Here is a 25430-nt window from a genome sequence, read left to right as displayed (position 1 = left end):
TAGAAAGTTAGAAGGGTAAGGAGATAACCGAGTACCCTCCGTACACAAATTCTCTCCTCCAGTCTTTTCTTCTCGCTTGGTCCCTTCAGAGTATAAGCGGGGGAAACTTTCACCGGCGACGAGCAAGCTGCCCGTGGGAATTGTTTCTGTTGTCGGTATTTAGCCGTCACCTCGCCTCCCTCCTTTCTCCTGTTATTTTTTTCTTTTCATCGAATTATTCTATGTTATCGCTTGGCTTTATATTGGTTTCTTACACAGTCAGGAGGTCGTGTGAGGCGGGGTTTACAGCAGTTGTGATGCCGGGTACATGAGTTCGTCAGGGTCATTGGATTACTTTGATGACGCTCGTTTCAGAGCCCAACAAGTAAATCTCGTGGAATCTTCTATCGTAAAGTTTGAAGTGGATATCTTGCAGGAGGCGTTAGAGAATTCTGAAAGGGCTTCATTATTTGCTTCTTCTGTGATAACTGCAATAAAACCTGGATTTACCGCGTTTTAAGGACGTTAATTCTATCAATCGCTAGAGCGGCGTCCTCTCATGGAAAACGTATATTTGGCTATTTCATCAATTGTTTACATCGTAGTTGTTTTTAATGGACAGTTTTGATCATATGGGATCTTTTCTTTTCGTGGTTGGTTGTGATGTTGACATCTTAGAGCATTTCAACAAACTTGAGAATTAGTACACGGGTAGCTTATGGTATTTATTCGGTATTCCTAGATTTTGATCTTGTATGGTTCAAATCAACTTGTTTTATGCGGGCCTCTATACATTATTGGGCTGTCCTCGTTTTGAGTACTGCAGCAATGGATGGATGATTTAATTGTAAGGAGAAATTGTGAAGCTTGGCTTACAAGAAGTTCTGACGCGTAAGATAGAATCACAGAGATGAGTTGTATGGATTTTGCGCTTGTAAATCTTTATAAAGAAATTCGTTTAAAACAAAAATACAGGGAGAAGGATTGCCTTTTTAAAGGACTAAAATTGATCTCTATCTATTTGTCTGCAAAATGCAAAGGCAAATTGGCTGCAGACCTTTTATATCACATGCATCATTTTTTGAGATTGCCGCATCACAATCAGGGATCTTGGGGATGCCTTGCAGTGGCTCACAATAGCCTATTTGTACTAGAGAGAATCCCATATAACTGTCACTGCAGTGGGACTTGACTTAGTTCTCTTTGCGGAGGTGTCACCTGTTGCACCGAAAGATGTTACCATCTCGGAAGGTTAGCCTCATGAAAAATAGGATGATTGGAACTGGCCATTGGATTGATCTCCCTGTGAGGTGCACTATCCTTATTAGAATTATCGATGACGTTACTCATGCCTGATGTATCCTTCGAGAACGCTTCAACCCATAGCTTGACCGAGTTAGTAATGGATCTAAAAGGGATTGGGTGGGACGAGTTGGGTAGGTTTGGGACCTTGATTTGTTCAATAGGATGGTTCCACAGAGGGGTTGATATGATTCACATGCATGAAGAGGTGCGATATTTGGAGAAGCGTCTTTTGGATGTCCAAGAGACATGGACGAATGGTCCAAGCGCCAATTGGATTCAGGTGAAAAGGTTTGAATGTTGAGATGCAAAGTAGGCTTTACGAAAAGGTGATAATGCTAAAGGATGGGTTCCGCGCATAATCATGATGGTAGGTTGAATGACCTTGAGACAATGTTTAAATTGATGTATCAAAGACCCTTACTATTTTAGCAGGATGCGACTTGGGTATATTGAACAAGGAGTGTGTGCGATGCAGAGCCTTGGATACACACGTTTGAATGCTTATTGAAAATTTCAATCCTAGACCTTAATCCGAATAGGGTTGAAGAGGCGAGCCAATGTGCCGCTTCAGTTACACGTGTGCAAGTTCATCCTTTGAGTTGATGAGATATTCTCCATCGTTGATGGCATCTGACAACTGTTCAAGTATGAATTAGGATGTTTCACGTGATTATTTTTTGGTCTTGACTGCTTGGAGTACTTGCGGTGAGATTCTCAGTGAGAGTGTCTTTAGAGAAAATTTAAGTTAATAAAATAAATATGTAAGCATAGAGTTGCACGAGGAGTGAATTCCTTCTATTATTTTTTTAAATTTATTGATTTTGCTTTTAAAGATAAAATATCATGTGTTGCCATTATTTTTACTTTGTTTGCTGTTTTACGGTCTTACATTTATGAGGAAAGGTTTATGCATGATACCATCTGGTTGAATGTGAGGAAATTTTTGAGAATGAACTTACCTTATTTGTGTGCGAAAAGGGTTTTCCTTGTAATTATTATGTGCGAAAAGGTTGATTAAACATGTACCTGCCATTCACAAGTTTGCGATTTAATTTATGGTTAAATGAAATTCTATCAAGTTGTGGACTTTGGGCATGTCAGGAGTAGGTATATAGGCCCATGTTTAGAACGCTAGGTGGAGCAAATCTCTTGGAGTGCTTTTTGTTGTTGAGTTGCTGAAACTTTTGTGATAGGAGGCACTTAATAGATTTGTTTTGAGGGAGGCATTGGACCATTATTTGAGTACAATTTGTGTTTCATTGTGCCTAGTGGCATGATCAATGTGAAGCTTGCTTACTAAAGCATTGTTATAATAACTTTCCTCTTTAAAAGGAGGCATCGAACAAATGTTTTTTGTTTTTCCTCGGAGTGATATCATGTAATTAGCATGTAGAGTTTGAAGTTTTAGTTGTGGAGGCTGTTTTGGCGATGTTGGTAGAGGAAGCTTGTTGGTTTTAAATTTGCATAAACTTTGTTAGTGTCAAGATCTATGCTCATGGAGACTGGTTCTTCTCCTGAGATGCCCACTGTGAACTAGGGGAAGGCGAGGAGAGGCACTGTTTGGTATGTGTGGGATGGTTTATGAGTGCAAGACACTTGGATGCATGGACGTTCTTGTATGTTGCCTCGGTATCATCCCCTCCCTCTTTTGGACGAAGGTTCCTTGGCACTTGTACTATTTTGTGATGTCATTTTTTTGAAACTGTCCTACAGGGTGTGAAATTTGCTAAGTAGTAGCCACACAATTTTACCACTTGAAGGATTATATTTCTGAAAAGATTGTACACCTACCATAGTAGTACAATTGTTAGAGGTTTTTTGTATTTGAGAGGCGGATTCTTGTTGGTTCTAGACTTCTCGTGGCATTCGGCAGGGACAGGTTGCTTCTGACTCCATTCAACTTATTTTGCTGACATTTGCTTGGCGACACAGAGATCTAGATCCCATGGCAGTCAATTTGCTTGCTTTAGGTGGTGTGCGGTGAGAAGGTAGATGCCTCTCTCTAACAAATCTCCAACAATTGAAGCGGTGAGGCAAGAAGATTCTATCGAAACCCTTACGACGGCAGGATACAGAGATATTCCTCATAAATGTAAGTGGGAAAAATGTAGTTTTAAAGCGTTTATATGTTCACATGGCTTGTATTGATGTATCTTCTATAAGTGTTACTGAATATTATTCTTTGTATGGAGACATTTGAATGTTCATGCAACCACGATGATTTTGTGGAGAGTAGGTACATCTGATATGCTGAATTTATGAGGATGAGACACTTACCTTATGATTGAAATAATTTGTTAAATGAATCTTCTCAGACTATGGCTTGAGAGATGAAGCCTCAAGGATTGCCTATTTTTATTGCTTTTTTAAGGTCCCAATTTAGGTATATTTTTGGGAATATGTAATCCCTTGAAGTTCATTTCGAGGGTTCTCGTGTATGCATATTGTTGCTACTTTAAGTGGTAGAATTAGTGATTCACGTGTCCTCCCATTGGTTTCCTATTAGTAATTCTTCTTTAGCATCATTGCTTGCTTGTTCATTTCTTCTAAGATTGTGAAGACGTTGATGTCGTCTTCTCTGTGATGAACATAATTATCACCAGTCATAATTTGAGGGGCTTTCAACAAATATATACTTAACAATGAATTGGGCAAAAGAACCTGATTTATTCCTTGATGATGAATTCAGTTATCAAAAGATTATAACTTGAGATTCATCAAATATGTGTTTGGAGCCACTCAATGAATTCATCATGATCCAAATATTCACAAAAACCCAACAATTCAATCTTCACTCCAAAATTCTTGTCCCTCTTATGATATTGAATGGTAAATCATTAGAGTATTTATTCTTCATCACTGAAAGTTTGTTGGTTGAAGGGATTCACTTCATCTTTTTGATCTGGTGAGTCACCATTTTGGCTATAGATGGCCTCCCCCTGTCATTTTTTCTTAAAGGCGACAAGCCTTTGTTGCAATTAGAGGATTTCCTTGTACATGTCTTCCATTGTAGTCTACTGGGCACCTCTTTGCATGTTTCTTCTCGGTGACATGGTATTCTTTTTCTCCCACTTACGATTTGATTGACAATAAGGGGTTGGTATCGGGTTAAGTGGATGATATGAGAATAATTTTCTTTTATTTTTTTTGGTGGATTTATTATCTTGGCTTTTGAAGCTTTAATTTATTGCTAAGAATTGAGGTAGGGATGATTAAGATATTAAGTTAGTGAAATGTTTAGGTTATGTGGGTTTTAAGTTGAGGAGTAAGAAAAATAAATCCCTAAAAATTTGGGTTTGTTGGACTATATCAAATAATAATACTCTAGGATTCCTAGGTTCTTAGGAAGTGAATCTAACTGGGAGATGTTGTGGAGTAGCAAGGAGATGAGGATATGCAAGGTCAACGGTGTTTGAAAGAGAATATAAAACGTTTGGCTGTTGTTCGAACTGAAAATAGCGGGGAGAACCGCGAAATGATGCTCCTACGAGGCATGATTGCGAGGGAGATACACAACTTTTTTTAAACAAGGAACAAAAACACTACTATAAAAAGGAAGATGATACAATAATTTTTAGTGCTTAAATCATATAATACGATATCCAAATACACAAAAACATAATAAAAGTGCCCATACCAGAAAATAATAACATATAAATAGTTCTCAAACAAAAATAACTCTAATTTCAGCAGACTAATAATAAATATGTGCCCACGCCCTAACAACAGATTGATAGGTGGGAAAAATCTCACAGTGCGGGAAAATCACGGGACGGAGCCCATCCCAATCCATTCCTATGATCGTGGGGCATGTGATCACGGGAGGTCCCGCGTTAGCCATATGCACTTAGACAAGTATTTCTAGAGTTCTGATTCTTTGGGCAATGAGCATGGATGACTATTGTGTTATTAATCGATTACTTCACGTATCTAGCGGCTGTAATTTGTTTATATTTGAGTGTGCTTATGTTTCATTCCATTGTGATGGTCAAATCTTAAGCATTTTTTTTTCCTGAGAGTGATAATAGACTTGTTAGACCATAATATGTTAGTTTTTATCTTGTATAAGTCTGCTTAAGTGTTTGGGTTAGGTTTTTAAATTTAGTTTTGGTTTCAAGTTTGAGTCACTTGTGAAAGTTTCAATGCGGATTGCTTTGACAATTTTGGTAATTTGAGTAATTTTTTTATCACATTTATATTTTTTAATAACATTCTAATCGAAATGATTATGTCATTTTGGAGGGAGGCGATGAAAGTTTTGTGGAAGTTAGCATCTAAAAATATATGATTCTTTTGAAATTTTTTTCAATATTGTCTCATTTTTTTTTCCTATCGGAGTTCCTAATTTCATTTTTTTATTCTAGTGATTACCGTGTTCATTCCTGAACAATAAAAGGCTCTAATGATATTTTTCGAAGATTCATATTCGATTTTATGTGACATTGCCCAAAGCTTGTCCAATTTAGTCTCCAAATATTTAATGTGCACAAATTGGTTTCTTAATTATTGAAATTTATCCAAATAAGTCCTACTATTAGAAATTTATGTTCACATTGATGAATAATTTTATGTGGGAGGTAGAATCAAGGATCAATGGTCTTCTGAGTTTTTCTTTGATATAGTTTCTCATTTTGTTTTCTTATCCAAAATTTTAATTTCATTCTTACTCGAGTGAGCATTTTATTTGGCGTTGAACATTCAAGTACTAAATGATATGCGACAGTGGGACCTGAAAATTCTTGTTTGGCTCTTTACTAGAGCATGATTCCAAATCAAGTTTTTAGAAGACTTATTAGATATTATGTATGTTATTGTCTAAAGATTTTATTTTTTACTTTTTTAGGATTTTTTGATATAGTTTGAGTTTTCTCATATGCTCAAACATTTATATGATTAATTATTTTTTTATGTTAGGGGAGATAGCTTTCAATTAATGGCATTCATAAACTAAATATTTCGTTTATAAGAACTGTGATTTGACTTGGGGTACCAGAAAATATAACACTCTCAATTGAGAGCTAATGGTGAGGAGCTAGATCAAATTCATTTAATTTTGTTGTCCTAGATTTTTGTGCATTTTGATGTACTTAGATAGGAAATTTAGTTGACCCAACATAAGTGAATGATCTTTGTCAAAAATCATATGGCGCTTATTTAAGTGAATCTTGTTGATCTGTTTTGGTTGTTAGCCTAATGGGCTAATTTTAGATCAACTCTAATTAACAAAGAGCTTTATACTCTATGATGTGCACCTTATGATTTACAATTCAATGAACTCATAGGCTAAGCCATTGGGAACTTTTGTTCATCGCCAAACTTAATTGTACTATTTTACAGCAAATTATCAGGTTATAGGGCCTTGGTCATGATGTAATTTAATGATGTCATTTGAATAAATCACTGGTTAGAGGAAACTTATTATGTCCTTACCAGTATGTGATCTTTCAAAATAATCTCAGAGATATGTTTGATAGGATATTGGCTCTTTGTGAGCTTAGACCATCTTAAAATTTTCACCTTTTACAAGCTGGTGCTCGGGCTGTGGATAGATGGTTACTTTTTTTGTTTGAAGTATTATATTTTATTTATTTATTTTTTAAGCTCATAATTTTATAGATTTTTTTTTTAATTTTGTGGAGATTTGAGCTTTACATAGGCTGCTTTGAGAATTAAGGACATTTGATAGCAAAGTGCACTTTGCCAAAGATTTGTTGTTAACATGGTTATCATTAGAGAGAGATGTTAGAATCTTGTCTTTGTAAGTTACGGCTTGATTTTCTGGCTAGGGCGTAATTATCTTAATTTTTTAGTAATTTTCCCCTTTTATTTGACGCACTTCCCCAAAACTATAAGAAAAATTGTCTCTTCTATTTCATCTCTGAGGTTACCATTAGGCCCAAATCATTTCTCATTCTGATGCATCATACACTTTCTTTTGTAGTATTGCCCATCGATCCATTTCTTGTCCTAACACCCGCACTGACATGGGCACAAATGGTCTCCATGTTTCTCTTTCCTATTATCTTCTTCACGCTGAATCCCATGTCAAGATTTCACCTCACACACAATTACATGGCAGCCTTTGCCCCTCTCTGAGCACCTTCATCAAGTACCAATTACCAGCTGAATGAAGAATTCTAGTCCCTTGGGCACCTCTCCAAGCCCGTCGCTCTTGAGGTTCTTGCTCTTGCTACTATCCCAACCTAAAATCTTTGATAGCAGATATGCGAGAAATAACCATAGGAGCTAGCCAGAGGAGCTTTCATATATGGTTTGTTCAATTTCTTTTATTTTCTAATGTTAACTCGCCATATGTTTTTATTATGTGATGGTAGCATTGCAATTTTCTCCGTTCTTAGTTCATATCATCTTTTAGTATGTTCCTTTAATTATTTATGGACATGTGATTAAGATTTTTTTTCTTGTTTATGGTATGTTCGAATTGGTTATTATTGCTTTAAGCGTAATCTTAATAATGGATTAGTAAAATGAGTTTGATTGATATGAATTTGTGGTTTATGGCGGCGAATGACATTGCCATAAGAGTTTAACATTTAGGAAATGGATTGGTATTTGAAGAGGAAAGAACTTTTTGAATTGGAAAGAACTGGTAAAGATTGACATGGATGATCTTCTAGCTAAACTTGGACTTCAACTTTTGATTTGGAGCTGCGATGTAATGATAGATATATATTACGGAAAGCATAGTTAATGAGGGACTCTGTCAAGTAAAAAATTATAATTTTTAATAAAAAAATGATTGGTAGTATTCTACGGAGGTTTAATTTGAATTGTTTTGAAAATTATTCAAAATGGTTGTAGTATAGCATGCAAAAAAATGTTGCCTTTTATCTCTATTATTATCTCTTTAAGCCTCAAGAGCTAATTATGATAAATCAAGGTGACGAAGATTCATTTATTTGTGAATAATTTAAAAATTGGAGAAAAGAAATTTTTTAACTTATTTTGTAGAACGTAATAGTACTTACGATAAAGTGAGATAAAAATGTGAGGATTTAATGAGGTCTTAAGAATAAATTATTGCTATGATGTGGCTTAGGATGATGACAGCAATAAAAAAGTATATCAGATTGTTAATTGAAGCCGTTGATGGTGTTTGATTCTTTTTACATATAGATTATCAGGTGGGAAATTGTCCAAATTGATTTTTATTTTTACTTGTTCAAGCTATCAAGTTAGAAACCTCCCTCATAATAAATACACTTGTGCAAAACTCTAAGCAAAACATCTTTATTATTTCACCCCTAAGTTTACCACACCGGCATTGTTGTACACGATCTTTGTCTCTCTCTCTCTTCGACTCTTTTCTTCACATTGAGTCCCATGCCGGATTTCACTTGCTCATGACCTCACGATTGAGTGCCGAACCTGCCTCTATCTCCCTCAAAGCACTTCTTCCAAGTCCTGACTCTTGGCTGTATGATTCAAATTTAATTTCTCGGGCATCTCTCTAAGCTCTTAGCTCCTTCGAGAATCACACCCTCTTGCTATTGCCTTAACCTAAAACCGTCTATGAGAAGCGAGGAATCGCCAAAATGTAATGGCAGATCTCTACTATCCAATTTGTGGGTGAGTGTTGACTCTCTACTCCAATTATAATAAAAACTCAAGGCAAACGAATCAAGACTTTGTGCCGTTGTATCTATTTTTTTATGGCCTTCGGATAACAAAGAATTAATGCACACAAATTAAGGCACTATATCATTAGATTTATCTTACTATGACCCTCATATTGTAATCTGTGTGCTTTCCTAAAGGATCATCGACCCCTTTTTATTTTCCTCCCTTGTTTTGGTTTTCATCCTTTTTTGTAATGCTTATCGGAGATGTATATATATCCCCACTTTTGTACAAAGAAGAGTGAAAATTCTTGAGGGTTACTTCCATTATTTTATTTTCTACAGTTGGCATTATCATATATTTGTTTAATTAAAAATTGTTACATTATAACATGTAAAAAGATTTTAAATTTTGTTTATATTGCTACTTATTCATAAGAGTAAATTATGATTAGTCAAAGTGGTGGAGACTCATTCATTGGCGAAGAATTTCAGAGTTGTAAATTAAAAAGAAAATTTTCTCATACATATTGAAGAACATAATAGTATTCATAATACGATGAGATAAAATATAAGGACTTAATAAAACTTTAATAAGAGCATATTTCTACTAATGTAGCTGATAAGGATGGGAGGAATAAAAATGAATAATTCATTTTGTTGAGTATAATTGCTGATTGTTTTTTGTTTTTTATAAGTCAATGATTGTTATTATGTGATCGTGACAAATCATCCGAATAAGATAATCAAGAAAATTACTTGTAGTTATTTCATTTCTTGTCCATCATAACGAAGAAGTTGAGAAAGTTACATTTGTAAATGATAGTTCAAATATGAAATTAAACTTGTCAAAGGTTCAAAAAGACATTTATTAGCTGCCTCTTTGAGACACATTGATAAAAAGGTTCAAGTTGTTATAGATTCATTGGTCTTGAATATATTTCTTCTACCGATGAAATTACATTTAAGACGACTCTCGAATTTATATTTGTTAAAAAATCATTTAGTTTATATAGATACATTGTCAAGGCTATGATGTTTTAATATATGAGGGGAGTTTTATAGATTGAAGACAGTTATTCTTAACAATATGTCTCATTTATTCTGCGTCCATTTTCTTAACCCTAATTTTGTTTGGTAGCTACTCCAAAGAATTATTGGCAAGCAATGCATTTTTTTTTAGTTTATTTTAAAAATTATCAATATTATATAGTAGTTGAAATATAAATGAACAAATTAAACATATTATATGCGAAATGATAATTAATCTGATTATAATGCTTTTGTTTTCTTTTTTCTTATGTTGATGAGTTTTTTTGGTCAGGTAGTTTGCTCTTATCAGGTATCTCGTAAATAGTGAGATCTTATTCATACTGGTCGTCTTGGGGATTGATTTTAGTTTTCTCTAGTTGAAAGAGTTCTGAATTTATGAAGTGTATATATTATGAAGATTGATATTAGACAACCTAGTTAGAGTTCTAATTATAAGATCTTTTATATATTAGAAATATTCCTAATATATAGAGATATGAATATATATAACAATGTATCATATTTTTTCAATTGTAAAATAATAAGTTTTCCCGTCACATGGTATCAAAGCGTCTTCTCTATAGTTGGAATTGTTCACAGGCGTTGTTTGTGTGGTTAAAATCACTTGTTTGGAACAGAGCATTGTCTCTGTCGTTGCGTCTGCGTGGTCTAAATCACATGTTTGGATTGCTCGTATTTCGTCATCTCGGTATCGTCCCGTAGTTGAGTGCGGTCGTCCAACGCGAGTGGTTTGTCTCTTGCGGCGCCATCCCTCTTTGGTGTCGACAGTAGGGTTCTTCTTTGGTGTCATTCTTATCTTGTGTCGTTTTGCTCTTTGTGATTGGTGTTGTTATCCTTGTTGCCTTCTTCGTTCGTGAGTTAGGGGTTCTAGGACTTTGCCCCTTCTTCTGCTGCTCTAACCTCTACTACGAAGCTACCTTCTTCTTCGAGATCGCCAATGGTTTCTTTGGTGTTTGTTAGTATAATTTGTCGCTAAAGCGTTTCGACTTATGGACAGATGCCAAAATTAGTTGATTCAGTGCCTTTGATTATTTGGTGATAGTTATGGTTGATGAACATAAACATGTTGTGACAAGCTTAGTCTCTTCAATGGCTAAATTACTGATGTAAAGTTAAATATTATTTTTATCGGAATAAAACTATGAGACTTTACTTAAGAAGTATTTTTTAGGAGAGTCATCTCACTGATAATGCCCCAACTGAGACTGATTCAAATTATTCCGATTGGTTGAGAGTTGCTTCCAGACTGTTGATACAAATACGGAACTCTGCCGTACCTGATAAATCTGACTATATTACTCAATGTGACACTGTTAAAGATATGGAGGAATTGTCATTTGTGTTTTCTAGGAGAAATATTTCTCTAATCTTTGATGTATAAAAAGAGTTCTATCATGTTGAACAACAAGATTAATCACTTAACGCATATCATATGCACTTTAAATTTGTTTATGAAGAATTGAATGCATTATTGCTTTTCGGTACCGATGTCTGGATTCAATAGGCTCAAAGAGAACGAATGACTATTTTGCGTTTTTCAGCTGACCTCTACTCTCAGTATGAAGGTGTCATATCACAAATGCTATTTGACCCTGAAGTTACTACTCTGAAGGAAGCTTATATTAGAGTGCTGCATACTATTTCAAGCTCTTAAGTTTCATCTATACAACAATCTAGCGCTCTTGCTTCGAGAAAAGTACATACATTAGTAAACCTCAATCTCAAGACATTTAGTGAAGTGAAACTCTAAATTTTGGAAATTAAGGCTCGAGGTAGTTTGTTACTACTGTCATGAACCTGGTCATATGAAAGAAACATGTCCCAAGCCGCCCATTAAGAATCAAAAGAGCTTTAGATCACTGTCAGCTCACATAGTAACTGCTAATGAGGCCTCCCAAAAGTCAGACTCTCGATTTTTGTAGATGAATATGCTGAATTCATCTAATTTTAGGAAATTGTTGAGTTAGGTAACAATGATAGTTGTTTTTTTTTCTCTTTCACATAATGGGTCATTGATTTTGGTGTCGCATATCACCTAACAATTAATCCAAAATTCTTTTTCACCTTTTATAAATCCTTCTTCCGTCACCTTACCGGATGAATCCACCTCTAATATATTTTGTACTGGTAATGTTACACCTACACTATATTTGACTTCTTTTCTTAGTTTATCTCAATTCTTTTTTAATCTTATCTATGCTAATAGGATAACACAAACTCTTAACTTTTGTATCATTGCCATTTTCAGGATTTTACGACGAAGAAAATTATTTGAGGGAAGCGGGGGGGGGGGGGGGTATACATTTTGTATAACAAACTATTTGACCCATACCCTGTTCCAGTGCCTTATCTCCGCTTGATGTTCATTGTCGATTAGGGCATCTATCACTATAATTTAAAAAGGTAATACATTAGTTTCAACAATTATCATCTTTGGATTGTGAGTCAGGCTACTTTGCTAAAAACCATCATTTATCTTTTATCGTCAGAATAGATAAAAGAATTAATCATAGTTTTGAGTTGTTTCTTTCTGATGTATGTGGACCTTGTTTTGAATTGGTTCATTCTGATGTATTAGTTGGATTGTAAATAAGGGTCAATTTGCTAAAAACCATCATTTATCTTTTGTTCTCAGAATTGATAAAAGAATTAATCATAATTTTGAGTTGGTTCTTCTGATGTATGTGAACTTTGTTTTGAATTGATTCATTCTGGTGTATTATCCATTTTGGATAACAAACTACCTCGACCAATATCCTCTTCTTGTCCTTATCTCCATTTGAGATTCATTATCGATTTGGCAATTGTCTGTTCCAGTGTCTTATCTCTGTTTGAGGTCCATTGTCGATTAGGACATCCATCACTATAATCTTAAAAAAGTAATACCTCAGTTTCAATAATTATTATCGTCGGACTATGGGCCAAGGTCCATTTGCTAAACACCATTTATCTATGTTCTCACAATTGATGAAAGAGTTAATCATAGTTTTGAGTAGGTTCATTCAGATGTATGAGGACTTTGTTTTGTTTTATTTAAGGATGTTGATATTTTGTCACTTTTGTGAATGATTTCTCTCATATGACTCGACTCTAAATTATGAAATCCCATTTTGAGTTACTGTCACATTTTCAATCATTTTGTGCTTAAATTAAAACTCAATTTATTGTTTTATTAAGATTTTAAAAAGTTACAATCCCAAAGAATATTTATCTGCACCTAGACATACATGACACAAAACGAATGTTTTCACTAGCACTCGTGTGTCGATACTCTATCCAAAAAATGGAGTAGCTAAAAGAAAAAATTAGCTCTACTGCATATATTTTGATCAATTTGATGCTTTCTATTATTTTACAAAGCCGGATACCCTATCAAATTCTATTTCCAACCAACTCTCTCTTTCCCATTGAACCACATATATTTGGGTGCACTTGTTTTGTTTGTGACACTTGTCCACAAATTTCTAAACCGGACCCTACGTCATTAAGGTGTCTTTTTAAGATATTCCTATTTGCAAAAAGGGTATCCGTGTTTTCCCCTCTGTTAAATAGGTACATGATTTCTACTGATGTCATCTTTCATGAACAATGCCCATTAGTTGGTGACTATCTCTACCTAAATTCTCACAAGATTCTAATGAGCCTTTAATGTATCACATCATCAATTCAACTTTACTTTAACCACTAGTACCTTAGCGTAGATCACCTATCACCAATGTATACTCAAGAAGATCTCGTTTCGTTGATCTTAATCATTTTAGTTCGACACAGATATCTTATTCAGTAGATCCATCTCTTAGTGAGTTACTTATTGCTCTTTGAAGAGGTAAGCATCAATGCGTCTATCCCATTTTCTCTCGTGGTAAATATGATCAGTTGTTGTCCACTTCTTGCTCGCTTATTGCTTATCTTGACTTTGTTAAGGTCCCGAGATTTGTTCAACAAGATTTATCCTAGTATGGGTGGCAGGAAGCGATGTTTGATGAAGTGAATGCTTTAATTGAAAATGGAACTTGAGAACTAATTGAATTCCCTCTAACAAGAAGGCTATTGGCCGTAAATGATTTTTGTACTTAATATTCATTCTGATGGATCTGTATCTAGTCTCAAAGCTCGGTTGATTGCTAAGAGCTACGCTCAAATTTGTGGGATTGGCTACTTGGACACGTTCTCTCCGGTAGCTAAGTTGACTTTGATTTACTTCTTTCTGTCCTTGGCTGCGATTAATAATTGACCCTTGCACCAGCTTAATGGGAAGAATGCCATTATGCATGATGATATTTTAAAAGAGATATACATGGAGCAATCACTTTGGTTTATTGGTCATGAGGGGGAGACTGCGAAAGTATGTTGCCTTCGGAAGTCACTATATAGATTGAAGCAAAGGCTCTGAGCATGTTTTGGAAGATTTAGTCAAGCAATAGAAGAGTTTTGGATGCTGAAAAGTGAAAGTGATAACACTATTCTACAAATAATCTGTTTCTGGGATCATTTTGTTGGTGGTGTATGTTGATGACATTATTATTATTGGAAGTGATATGCAAGGAATCTTATCATTGAAATCATCTCTCCAAAAATATTTTCTTTATGGAAAGTAATAAATATGAACCTTGTATATTAGGAAGCTTGTATATTAGGAAACTTGATATTAGGCGACCTACTTAGAGGTTCTTTTCTATATTAGAGTTATTTTAAATCTAAAGAGTTGAGAGTGTTTATAAATATGTATTATATGTTTTCAATTGGGAATAAAAAAGAGGAAGTTTTCTTGGTACATGGTATTAGAGCCACATCGAATAATTCTCGTCTTTATAGTTTCTCGAAGATGTTTGGGTCGTAAGGATTTTTAGACTCGATGTCATCACCAAGAGGTGTCATATGTGTCTTCATTCTACATATTCTTCATAGTTATGCATCGACGGTGTCGTCTACATTTGCGTCATCACCCAAAGGCGCCATCCTCGTCTTCTTCCACTTCGTTGTTTCCATCGCTCTACACCGACGGTGTCATCTACATTGCTTTTCATCTTCTGCATCCGTTTTGTCATCTGCATCACTCTTCATCATTTGTGTCTTCATCCGACTTTGACGGGATCAGGACATTAGCGAAGCCCTAATCTTCTTTGGTCTCTTTGTTTGCTTCGATTTGAGTCATTTGCTTAGCTCAATTTTGTCGGCTTCTACTTTCGACTGCTTGGTTTGGCTTCTTTGGCTTAGTCGATTCAATTGTTTTTTGTCAAGTTATTTATCTCATAGTGTTTTCATCGGTACTTCGACTCGTCCTTCAACACCAAAAGATCACTTTTGGTTGGTGAACAAAAACATAGTCTGATAGGTTTGGTTTCATTAGCGGCTAAGATTAATGATGAAAAGTTAAATTATATCAATTGTTTTTACTGAAATAAAATTGTAAGGTTACCTAAGAAGTATCTTTTAAAAGTGTCACCGCATTGATAATCCCCCAGCTGAGACGAATTCCAATTATTTTGAATGAACGAGGGTTGATGCCCATTTTTTGATACAAATACATAACTCCATTAAACCAGATAAATCTGGTCATATCACTCATTGTGACTTTTAAATATGCAATTGAGGAATTGACATTTGTGTTTTCTGAGGGAGATTTTTTCTTAAATCTTTATTTTATGCAAAAAGTTCTATTGAGCCGAACAATATGATTAATCACTTAACACTTAATCATATGCCCTTTAGTACCGATGTTTGAATTTAACAGACTCAAAGCGAACAATGACTATTATGAGTTTTCTAGCTAGCCTCAACACTCAGTATGAAACAGTCAAATCACAGATCTTATTTGACTCTGGATTTATTAGTTTTGGGAAGCCTATACTAGAGTACTGTGTACAATTTTGAGTTCTCAGGCTTAATTCAAACAAAAACTTAGTGCTCTTGCTAGTCAGAAGAATGCAGACATCAGTAAACCTAAGTCTCATGATAATTATAGAAGTGGAACTCCGAATTCTGGAAATCAAGGTTTGAAGATAGTGTGCTGTGACTGCATGAACCTGGTCATACAAAAAGAACATGTCAGAAAAATCAGAGGGATTCTAAATCACAGTCAACTCACTTGATAATTACTAATGATGCCTCTCATAGTCAGACTCCCTCTATGCTAAGTTCATTAAATTTCATGAAACATCCAAAAAATTCCCTTCTATCACTACAGTTGTCGAGTCAGGTAACAATGATTCTTGTCTCTTTTCCTCTTTCACATAATGGGTCATTGATTATGGTGCTACAAATCACATGGTAGATAATCCAAAACTCTTTTAAATCTTTTATAAGCTCCTTTTTTTCATTATTTTAGCAGATGGATCCACCTCTAATGTTTTTGGTTCTAACACCATCAATATTACACTCACATTGCCTATAACTTCTGTTCCCAGTTTACCTCAATTTGCTTTTAATCTTATTTACGTTAGCAAAATTACATATGCTCTTAATTGTTGTATTTTTTTTTTCCGACTATTGTCTATTTCAAGATCTTATAATGAAGAATCATGGGGGCTATATGTCGTGGATAAGGAGTACCTTGATCCGTAGCCAGTTCTAGCACCTTATTAGTTTTTGAGATCGATTGTAGATTAGGATATCCATCGCTATCAATGCTAAATAAGTTTTTCTCTCAATTTCAACAATTATCATCGTTAGAGTGTGTCGTGTCAATCCGCTAAAAACCATCAATTGTATTCTGTTCTCAAAGTTAATGAATAAGTCATACCATTGAGTTGATTCATTCTGATGTTTGAAGATCTTGTCCTATTTTATCTAATGAATTTCAATATTTTGTTATTTTTATGATTGATTTTTCCTGTATGAGTTGGCTCTGCTTTATGAAATATCGAATTGAGTTATTGCCGTTTTCAATCTTTTTGTACTGAAATTAACATAATTCAATATTTCGGTTAAGTTTCTGAGAAGTGATAATGATAATGAATATTTTTCTACACTCTTTTAGACGTACATTACGTAAAATGAAATTTTTTACCAGTCATTCTGTGTCGATACTCCATCCCAAAATGAAATAGCTGAAAATAAATAGACTTCTTCTTGAGACTGCTAGAGCCATTTGTTTTCAAATGAATGCGCCTAAACCGTTTTCGGTTGATGCATTTTCTATTGCATGTTTTTGATTAATCATATGCTTTCTATTGTTCTATAGAATCAAACACCCTACCAAGTTTTCTTCCACTAACTCTCTTTTCTATTGAACCACACATATTTAGGTGTACTTGTTTTGTTCGTGATACTCATCCACAAATTTCTAAACTGGACTCTAAATCATTAAGGTATCTTTTTAGGATATTCTCGTCTGCAAAATAGATATCAATGTTTTTCCTCTCTTGGAACAAATACATGTTTTTTGCCAATGTCACCTTTCACGAATAAACCCCATTCTTTGGTGACTCATCGATGCCTAAATCCTTAACAAGATTCTGATGAGTTGTTAATGTATCACATTATAAGTTCAGATCCTACTCTAGCTCTATCTCTAGTACCTTAGCCTATACCACCTATCACAAACATTTACTCGATAAGACCTGGTTCCTCTGGTCCTAGTTTGACAACAATATCATCTTCCTTTGTGGATTCTATTCCCAATGATCTTGATTTACCTGTTGCTCTTTGAAGAGGTAGACAAGAATGCTCTTATACCATTTCTCTTGTGTTAACTATAATCAATTTTTGTCCACTTTTTGCTCATTTGTTGCTTCTCTTGATCTGTTGAGGTTCGAAGATCAGTTCGACAAACTTTTTCCCATTCTGGGTGGCAGGCAGCGATGCTTGATGAGATGAATGCCTTAATTGTAAATTGAACTTAGGAACTAGTTGAACTACCTTATGCCAAGAAGACTATTGACTATAAGTGGGTCTTTATAGTTAAGTTTCATTCTGATGGATCTATAGCTTGACTTAAGGCTCGGTTAATTGCTAAGGGCTGTGCTCAAACTTATGTTATCGACTGTTTGGACCCATTCTCTCTGGTAGCTAAGATGACTTTGGTTCGCTTAACCATATCCTTGGCCACAACGAATAATTGGCCCTTGCCCAGTTGGATGTGAGAATGCTTTTCTGCATGATCTTTTAGAAGAGAATATATATGGAGCAACCTCTTAGGTTTGTTGTTCAGGGAGTCTTAGAAAGTATGTCGTTTTCGAAAATCCTTATATGGATTGAAGCAACGCCCTCGAGCAAGGTTTAGAAAATTTAGCCAGTGTATATACAAGTAGAGGTGTTCACACTGTATTCTACGATAAATCAGCTTCGAGAATTATTCTATTGATGATTTATGTTGATGATATTATTATTATTGAAAACGATGAATTTTATCATTGAAATCATTAATTTAAAATCAGTTCAACACTAATTATTTGGGTTCCTAGAAGTACTTCTTCAGGATTGAGGTAGCAAGGAGCAAGAAGTGTATCTTTCTATCTCAACGAAAATATGTGTTGGATTTCTTAGCACGAACTGGGAAATTATGGGTCAAACCATGCAATAATTTAATGCTTCTTAATTAGCAATTTACCAAAGATGGGAACCTTTTAATGATCTTGAAAGATATAAGAAGTTTGTGAGAAAATTAGCTACCACACAATAAGTAGTTCTGACATTGTGTACTCGGCACTACAAGTCAGTTTAGGTCTTCCCCCACAATCCATCATTGGTCATCTTTAGAACAAATACTATGTTACCTCAAGAAAGCTCTCAGACAAGGTATTTTTTATCTAGATTATGGGCATAAAAATATTGAATGTTTAAGTGTGCAGATTTTCCAAGTTCCAAGATTGATTGAAGATCCATTACTAGATATTGCATCTTTGTTGGTGATAATTTGGTCTGGTATTGCATCTTTGTAGTGTTACGGTTTAGTATTGAATCTGAGTATGGAGCAATGACGCAAGCTTCGAGTGAATTGAAGTGGTTATCCTAACTCTAGGCCAAAATGAGTTTTAAGATGACAGTTATAACAAAACTATGGTGTGTTAGCCAATCTTTAATTCATATTTACTCAAATTGTCTTTCATGAACGAAACATATTAAAATAGATTGTCATTTTGTTCGCGAAAAGATTCAAAAAAATCTAATTTTTATAGCTCATGTGAAAACTGGGGAACAATTAAGGGATATCTTCACAAATGCTTTTAATGGAACGAGGGTCACTTATATTTGTAACAAGTTGAGCGTGATAAATATCTATGCTCCAGTTTGAGGGGGAGTGCTATGGAAAGTAATAAATTTGAACCTTGTATATCAGGAAACTTGATATTGGACTTAATTAGAGGATTTTTTTTTTATATTAGAGTTATTCTTAATATAGAGAGTTGGGAGTGTGTATAAAAGAGGAAATTTTTCCGTTACAATTTCAATACTAAAGATGTCTGTTCCTTGAAGTACTTATTGGGGATTGAGGTTTTAAGGAGCAAGAAGTGTATCATTTTATTTGAATGGAAGCATTTGTTGGATTTGTTAGTGGAAATGGGGAAATTAGAGTTCAAATTATGCAATATTTTGATGCTTCCCAATCGACAACTTATCAAGGATAGAGAGTCTTTTAATGATCCTGAATGATATAACAAGTTAGTGGAAAAATTAAACAACTTCACAATGGCTCGTCTTAACATTGCGTATTTAGCACTATAAGTTCGATCATGTCTTCCCCAACAGTTGATCCTGTGTAGAATCTGAGTATGTAGCAATAGCACAAATCTTGAGCGAATTGACGTGGGTCTCCCAATTCCTGGCCAAAATGGGTTTTAAGATGGCCGTTCCAGCAAAACTATGGTGTGATAACCAAACTGCAATTTATATTGTTTCAAACATTTTCTCATCCATGAAAGAACTAAGAACATTGAGATAGGTTGTCATTTTGTTTATGAAAAAATTCAACAAAATTTGATTTCTATGGCTCATGTAAAAACTAAGGGACAACTAGGGGAAATCTTCTCAATGACCTTTAATGGAGCTAGAGTCACTTATATTTGTAACAAGCTGGATATATAAATATCTATGCTCCAGCTTGAGAGAGAATGTTATAGAAATTATTCATTAAATGTAATGGGTGTATATTAGGATGTTTGATATTAGGTAACCTAATTAGAGGAAATTTACTTATCCGATCTTTTATATGTTAGAAATATTCATAATATATAGAGATATGAGTGTATATAAATATGTATCATATTCTTTCTATTTAAAAATAAGAAGTTTTTTCTGTTACGGCAGAAAGGCTGAGAAGCCGTCAATACCTATAAAAAGGTCATCATGTCATGCTGATACCTTTTGAAACCTATCCAAAAGCTCATTCTGGATCCTTTTCAGCCGATTCCTCAAAACGTGGTTCTAGCTTCTTTCAGAAGCATATAATGTTCAATTTCAGCACGCATGCCTATTTGAAGTCCTTTAAGATAATAATGTTTTTTTTCTTTCCGATTAATAACTCTAGTTCCTGCAATTATGTTTTACAAATTATGTATGATATTGCATATCGTGCTATTTCTTTTTCATCATTATTCTTATAATCATTAAACTTGTCCCAGTTATGAGTCCAATCCATCAATCCTATATTTGACCATTGATAATTTTGAGCATTTCCTTGTTAATTATGATATAAATCTTTATTTTGAACAACTAGTTACTGTTGGTCTATCCTTTTCGTTCTTATGCTGTTTACATTGATTTTATCTTTCTGCTCCGCATGTGTGAATGGTTCACTTGCTGTTGCTGTTGCAACTCGATTTTCTGTTGCTACATTTTGTCCTAATTGGGTGCTACTTTACCGTCCACCATTATGTTATTTTTACTCTTATCTTGGTTCTATTTTAACATTCATGTCCTTGTATGGTTTTACAGGTTCTATCAGTTAATTTCTTTTCATTAATGGGATCTCAAGTAAAATAAAATGCCCAGTTTTGTTTTAGAGTAATGTTTTCAATTAAATTATTGTTAGGAAATGATAGATATCTGAAAGCTGTAAGCTACTTCCTGGAATGGCTAGTGAAATACTGTCGATGAAGGAAAGCATTTCAGGAGGCAATGCTCTATCTAATGCTTCTGGAACTTCCAGAGAAATTGATGGTGGCTCTGACATATTTGTTACTAAAGAAGTGAAGCTCTCAGATGGATCTATTGCTCGGGAGGGAGTCAACAATTCACAGTCAGAGCCAAAGGTTGGCATGATATTCAATTCTGAAGAACAAGCTTATGAATTTTATAATTCTTATGCAAAAGGAAAAGGTTTCAGTGTTCGAAAAGGTCATCTTTCACGAAGGAAGGATGGGAGTATTCGGGATAGACACTACTTGTGCAGCAATGAGGGGACACGGCAGGAACATCGCACACACATAACAAAAAAGCCACGGGCAATTGAGAGAACTAATTGCTTGGCTCGCATTGAATTAAAAGTTAGTCGTGATAATGCATGGACTATTAGCAAGTTCATTGATGATCATAATCATCCACTCGCAAGCTCAAATAAGATACACATGTTGAGGTCTCATAGAGCAAAGTTTTCTCCCCATCGTGCTTTCATTAGTGAATCGGACTATGTTGGCATCAAACCTGCCCAAACATGTGGTAGTCATGTAGATAACGTTCGCTGTGCCGAAACTACTACGTTTCCTTACAAGAATCAGAGTTACCATTTGCTGCAAAGTAATCGAACCAGAGATCTTGAGAAGGGAGATCTTCAATTCATCTTGGACTTCCTGAAAGCCAAGCAATCCGAGGATCCTACTTTCTGTTATGCAGTGCAGCTCGATGAAAAGGACCGGCCCACCAATTTCTTTTGGACTGATGCTCGATCCATATTTGATTATAGTTGTTTTGGTGATTCAGTTTTGTTTGATACCACGTACCGGGTGAGCATTTATGACATTCCCTTTGCTCCTTTTATTGGTATTAATCATCACAAGCAAATAGTTATTTTTGGTGCTGCTCTGCTCTTGGATGAAACCATCGAGTCATTCTATTGGTTATTCAAGAGTTTTTTAGAAGCAATGTCTGGAAAACAGCCAAAAACGATACTGACTGACCAATGTGCAGCAATGTCAAAGGCAATTTGCATGTCAATGCCTGAAACGTATCATCAGTTTTGCATATGGCATATACTTGAAAATGCTCCAAAAATCATTCCACATATTTTCAGTCGTGACCCCAGCTTTGAGAGAGAATTTGAGAACTGTTTATCTGAAGGCTGCTCTGAAGTTGATTTCTGCAAAGCATGGGAAAACCTGATATCCAAACACAATCTGATGAACAATTCGTGGTTGGAAGATTTATATGCTGCTAGAGAAAAGTGGTCATTGGTGTACTGCAAAAATTCATTCTGTGCCACCATGACAACCAAGGAATGGAGAGAAACCATGGACAACAATTTCAAAATGCTGTTCTATAGGAAGTTGCCTCCATCGAAATTCATGGTGCAGTATCAGAGGGCATTGAACCAGCTCCGTGAGAAGGAATTTCGCGAAGATCATGAATCAAGGGTTTGCAAATCAGCCCTGCTGGCTGATATACCAACACTGGTGGAAGCTGCAGAATCTTACACAAGAGCAATATACAGGGATTTTGAAGAAGAGTATAAAAGCCAGCTTGCTTGTCTCTGTGAACCCGTCGGAATAGAAAGAAACATTTACACTTTCAGGGTGTCAATTCCTCAGAAACGTTCTTTTGGTCTTGTCGAGTTCGATTCATCAAATGTCTCGGTTGTGTGCAGCTGCAAGAAGTTTGAATCAATGGGAATTCTTTGCATGCATACCCTGAAGGTGCTTAACTACAACAACATTCTTCACCTTCCAACACGATACCTGCTAAAGAGGTGGACAAAGCATGCCAAGGATGGAGTGGCAACGGACCCCCAGCTTAGCACTGAAGACCAAACTGTTTCAGATCTTCATTACAGTCAGGTTGTGCGCAAGGCCATTACAGTTGTGGTCAAAAGTGCCTTCTCAAAGGAAGCCCTTGAAATGGTTGAGCGGAGGCTCGATAGGTGCATGGCAGAAACTGAAAATACACTTTCGAATGCTCCCCCAGACAAGCAACTAGAAGATGTCATTATTGTACATAATATGCAACAGAATGCCGTTGAAGCAAACAATCTTTTGTTTTGATGGATTTCATCTCATGTTCTCTACCTGAGTTAATATGATTCTTTTCCCAGGTGGTACATTAGAGCGTTAAGGTTAGTATAGACCAAAAAAGATGAGCTTAAGTTTTTTGGGTCTGAAATTTGATCGCTAGTGTAGTTGGCTAATAATTATGGTCCTTTTGGTTCCAGATTTGATCGCTGGTGTATTGGACGATTAAAGAGTTCTCACATGACAAATAAATTTTATTAGGGCGTGCTAGATTATTAAGTGAGGGTTTGTCTGGCTGAGTGATTAATTGTCACATTAGCTAGGGTGAATTTGCATCAATTTGCAAGGCAGCTAATTCTTCAATCGATGGTGTTTCCAACTCCCCATCTACATTTTGTATGGTGTAGATTGCCATACTTTCCCCACAGAAACATGCCTTGTGATCTATTTTCGAACTTTTTCTAGATTTTTAATTGGAATGAGGTTCTCAAGCTTTATAGTTGCTGACAATTTGGTTGATATCCAGTTAAGAGTCAGCGTGGAGGATGGGTTTCTTTTGCACAAACTTTGATCACAGGCCACAGCTTGGCAAGTACTATTTCATTTTTTGTTTGCACTTGTTTGTGAGTTTGACATCTGATGGATTACAGTAGTGATGATACCTATGGGCTAGTCAGGATGGTGTCAGCTGGGCCGTTCCATCATTATAGAGAATCCAATCATCTTTGCATCGCACCGGGCTGCCTTAAAGCTCATCTTCTTCTCAAGTTAGCTCAACCATCAAGTTCGTCGAAATCATGAAGACATTTAATGTCTTGGTTACTTTATTTGAACACACATTTAATAAGTTTGTCAAATAATTCTAGTATCTTAAAAACCTGTTAGATCAGCTGGTTTTTCACCTCACGAAAAAGATGAGCATCAAAATATGGTCTTAAATGCATACTCGCTCATGGCATAGTGGTTGAGGATATAGTATTCCACCGTAAAGCTGTGGGTCTGAATTGTGTGTATTGCCTTTGGGCTCACCTTTTCCGAGAAAAAAATGTGGTCTTCAATGACGAGTAGAACTCACTAGTTGAGCACCAACTTGTCTATGAACAGGCATCTTTATTACGACTCATTTAGAACATTGGTTACATAGTAAGATGATTGTTGTCTCCTGCCTTCATGTATAAGGAGTACAATATTTTGTTATGTACTCAGAGGCTGACTAGTAAGGCTTCTCCCGGATAGGATTTTTGTGAACAGGGCGAAGTGGATGGGAGCTATTTTGTATTTATGAGACTTCATGCTAGGGCGTCCATGCAAATTCTTCATTACATTGAATAGAATATTATTTCACTAACATATGCATGATATGAACTTGCTAAGCCTAACCAACATCCAGCTTGCTTGTTAACTTCTGGACATTGTTAATTCGACAAGTGGATGGAGCTTCTAAGATAGTTATTGGCCTTAAATGAGTTTCAAGTTAGAATTTTCTTATCATGGTAAACATCTTAGAGAGGTTCAACATGTGTTCGACCAATGTTTTACTCTTTTCTAATCGGTCATTGATGTAATCCTCCAAAATTCATCTCTTTTGTTTCTAAAAAAAAATTGTCCATCAAATTTTTAGTAAGTGGCACTCATGTTTGGGGCTACAAATGAACTAAGTTGAGCCAAGTAGGGGCTTGTTCGAGCTTGAGCTTGTTTATTAAGACTTTGTTCGTGCTCATCTCAAGGTTGATCAAGTTCGTATCTCATTTGTTCTTGGCTTGAGCTCGATTCATAGAGGGTTTATCGAGTTTATTAACAAGTAGCTCGTTTCACAAAATAAATGAGCCATAATTGAGCTTTAATCGAGCCTTACTTGCACTTTGTACGAGTAGTTTATTGGGAAAAATAAACCAAGTCTTATCAAAATAATGCTTATTGAGCTTAAAAATAAACATTTAAACGATATTGTTCATGAACAAATTGTAATCTAGCGGTAATTAAGCTTTAATTAAGCTTGATCATGAGCTTGTACGATCTCTAAATGATACTCAACGAAACGATAAGTTGTTCAAGCTTCATGTAATAATCAAGTACCTATGAAAGTATTCAAGCTCATTTGATTAACTATTCAGATGCTTATGAATGAGTTTTAGTCGAGTTAAGTCACGAGTAGCTGATCAAAAGAAAATATGTTGAGATTTTCATACCTTTTTTATACTGTTTTTAATGATATTGCACTTTAAAGAAAGATTTTTTGATGTTTTGTTGCAGGAATGATGAATTAGGGTCAATGGAGCAAAAATATGCAAAAAGGAGGGAATTTGGAGCAAAAAGGACCAAAATGTGGAGAATTGCACTAGGGCGCCGACGATTCTATCGAGGCCGCCGGCGACGAGCTTTTCCCGAGGCTACAGGACAAATTCTCCAGAAG

The 25430-nt window shown here is 35.3% G+C and overlaps 1 protein-coding gene across 4 annotated transcripts; it reads left to right on the top strand.

The window, feature by feature from the left end:
* Window positions 1–23106, top strand: LOC110018762 (protein FAR1-RELATED SEQUENCE 5-like). Of its 4 annotated transcripts, XM_020716189.1 has the most exons (4): window positions 1–155; window positions 259–364; window positions 3158–3376; window positions 20890–23106. In XM_020716189.1, the coding sequence occupies exon 4, from the start codon at window positions 20930–20932 to the stop codon at window positions 23048–23050; it is 2121 nt and encodes a 706-aa protein (XP_020571848.1). In that variant the 5' UTR covers window positions 1–155; window positions 259–364; window positions 3158–3376; window positions 20890–20929; the 3' UTR covers window positions 23051–23106. The 4 variants fall into 4 exon arrangements, with proteins under 4 accessions (XP_020571848.1, XP_020571849.1, XP_020571851.1 ...); XM_020716190.1 differs by lacking the exon at window positions 3158–3376; XM_020716192.1 differs by lacking the exons at window positions 259–364; window positions 3158–3376.
* The last annotated feature ends 2324 nt before the right edge of the window (window positions 23107–25430 follow it).

This window comes from Phalaenopsis equestris, unplaced genomic scaffold, assembly GCF_001263595.1.
Source record: "Phalaenopsis equestris unplaced genomic scaffold, ASM126359v1 Scaffold000036, whole genome shotgun sequence".
Lineage (NCBI taxonomy): Eukaryota > Viridiplantae > Streptophyta > Magnoliopsida > Asparagales > Orchidaceae > Phalaenopsis > Phalaenopsis equestris.
The sequence above is the reverse complement of the archived record's forward strand: the minus strand, read 5'-3'. Positions and strand labels throughout refer to the sequence as shown.